The sequence below is a fragment of the Cyclopterus lumpus genome, chromosome 14, assembly GCF_009769545.1.
Source record: "Cyclopterus lumpus isolate fCycLum1 chromosome 14, fCycLum1.pri, whole genome shotgun sequence".
NCBI classification, from domain to species: domain Eukaryota; kingdom Metazoa; phylum Chordata; class Actinopteri; order Perciformes; family Cyclopteridae; genus Cyclopterus; species Cyclopterus lumpus.
The window spans coordinates 12793131-12795118 of NC_046979.1; the positions used below are offsets into that span (position 1 = coordinate 12793131).

Consider the following 1988-nt stretch of genomic DNA (forward strand, 5'->3'; position numbering starts at 1 on the left):
CTTCACGATTGTGGGTTGTATTCATTCAATCAAACATTACAGCAGTGATTATTGCAGACACACGTGGCGGATATCAGCACTCTACTGAGTGCACTTTTCTAGATGTATCCTGTTTCTATGAATCATGGATTGTGCCATAAGCATATTCTTTATCCTGGTAACTTAAGTTAACTGAGTTGACTGGATCAGCCCCTAGATGAGACAGTATGAGACAGCCCCTATGAGACAGTTACTCATTGACTGAACAAGGGGGAAGGATATAAATGGCCAGTCTCTCAAAGTACTACTCCGGTGAACTGCACACTCAATGTTGTCTGAGGTGAGTTCGGTGACAATGATTCCCACCAATCAACTGTTTTATCCTTTATTATATATTACTCTTAATCTTGTTTTCTCTTTGTACATCTAGGGAAACAGATATTCATAATGACATCAGAAGAGAAAGCTGTAACCAATTTTAATGCCACATTTGTTCGCCCTGCCAAATTCTATCTCAGTGGGTTTTCCAACGTCCCTCATATGAAGTATTACTATGTCTTCCTGTGTTTTGCTTATATCATGACTGTTCTTGGGAATAGCTTCCTCCTCTCAATTATTTACTTCACCAAGACTCTTCATACTTCCAAATACATGATTGTCTTTCACCTGGCTTTCACAGATTTGTTAGGGAGCACTGCTCTCATCCCAAAACTCCTAGACACACTTGTGTTCGACAGGAGATACATTGTCTATGAGGCTTGCGTAAGTCATATGTTCTTTATTCTTTTCTTCGTATGTATTCAGTCATGGACACTTTTCACACTGGCATATGACAGATTTGTAGCAATTTGTTTCCCTTTAAGATACCACAGTTTTGTGACTAATCAAGTTATTGCTGCAATGCTGCTGTTTGTGTGGGCTTTATCTTTGAGTCTATTAGCATTTATGGTTGGGGCTATTGACCGCCTCTCCTTCTGCAATTCTCTGGTGGTAAAGAGCATTTACTGTGATCATGCACCAGTATATCTTCTGGCCTGTAATGACACATCTTTAAATAACATATTGGCATATGTTGTTTTTGTTATATTCCTCTGTATTCCTTTAGTAATGATAGCATTGTCATATGTTTGCATTTCCATAGCACTGAGCAGGATTGCAAAAGGAGAGGAACGACTCAAAGCATTTAAAACTTGTACTTCTCATCTGATTCTTGTGGCTATTTTTTTCCTACCAATTTTGGGCACCAACATAGCGGCAGTAACCTCCTACATCCATCCTAATTCCAGGATCATAAACTCATCTATGACACACATCATACCAGCTTTGCTCAATCCTATTATATACTCTTTAAAAACAGAGGAAGTGCTGATCTCTCTCAAGAACCTTTGCAAAAGAAATAGGATCAACAACACAACCAGAAAATGGTGAACTCTTTAATACTGCTATAATGAAACATGTAGGGTGTTACAATAGCACCGTTTTATTTATTACCTTTTACTACTCACTTCTCACTTGGTTATTATCACTTATATCAATATTATTTTACTTTTAGAAATGGAGTCATGGACTGGTAATATATAATTTACTGTACTTTGCAATGTCACTAGACCAAATCTATTTTATATTACGTCAGTAGCAATACTTTATAACAGTCCCCCATACAAAATGTAATTAGGGTTTTTAGAATGTTATGAAATGCTGTTGTGATTCTACACTGCTTATTAGAATAAATATGTGTGACAAGTTATGCAGTAAATCATTTTGTTTACATCTGTTGGAACTATGTTACAGTGATAAGTCGATTAATCAACTATCGATCAAATGCAATTAATCGGCAACGGTAACTATTTTCATAATCAATTAATTGTTTCATTTGTTGCTATTTTTCAAGCAAAAATGCCAAATATTTACTGGTCCCTGCAGCTTCTCAATTGTGGGGATTTGACAGGACATTGACGCATTACTTTGGACATTGTTTACTTATTAGAAGAGTGCATTTAAAAGATTCT

General features: G+C 36.4%; 1 protein-coding gene across 1 annotated transcript; it reads left to right on the plus strand.

Moving 5' to 3' along the window:
• The first annotated feature begins 297 nt into the window (after positions 1–297).
• On the plus strand, positions 298–1407 carry LOC117742838 (olfactory receptor 146-like). Its single transcript, XM_034550488.1, has 2 exons — positions 298–319; positions 410–1407. Exon 2 carries the CDS (start codon positions 427–429, stop codon positions 1405–1407), a length of 981 nt encoding a protein of 326 aa, XP_034406379.1. The 5' UTR covers positions 298–319; positions 410–426.
• The last annotated feature ends 581 nt before the right edge of the window (positions 1408–1988 follow it).

Coding starts and splice junctions, on each gene's coding strand:
- LOC117742838 (XM_034550488.1), top strand. CDS start 427: ATGACATCAGAAGAGAAAGCTGTAACCAATTTTAATGCCACATTTGTT.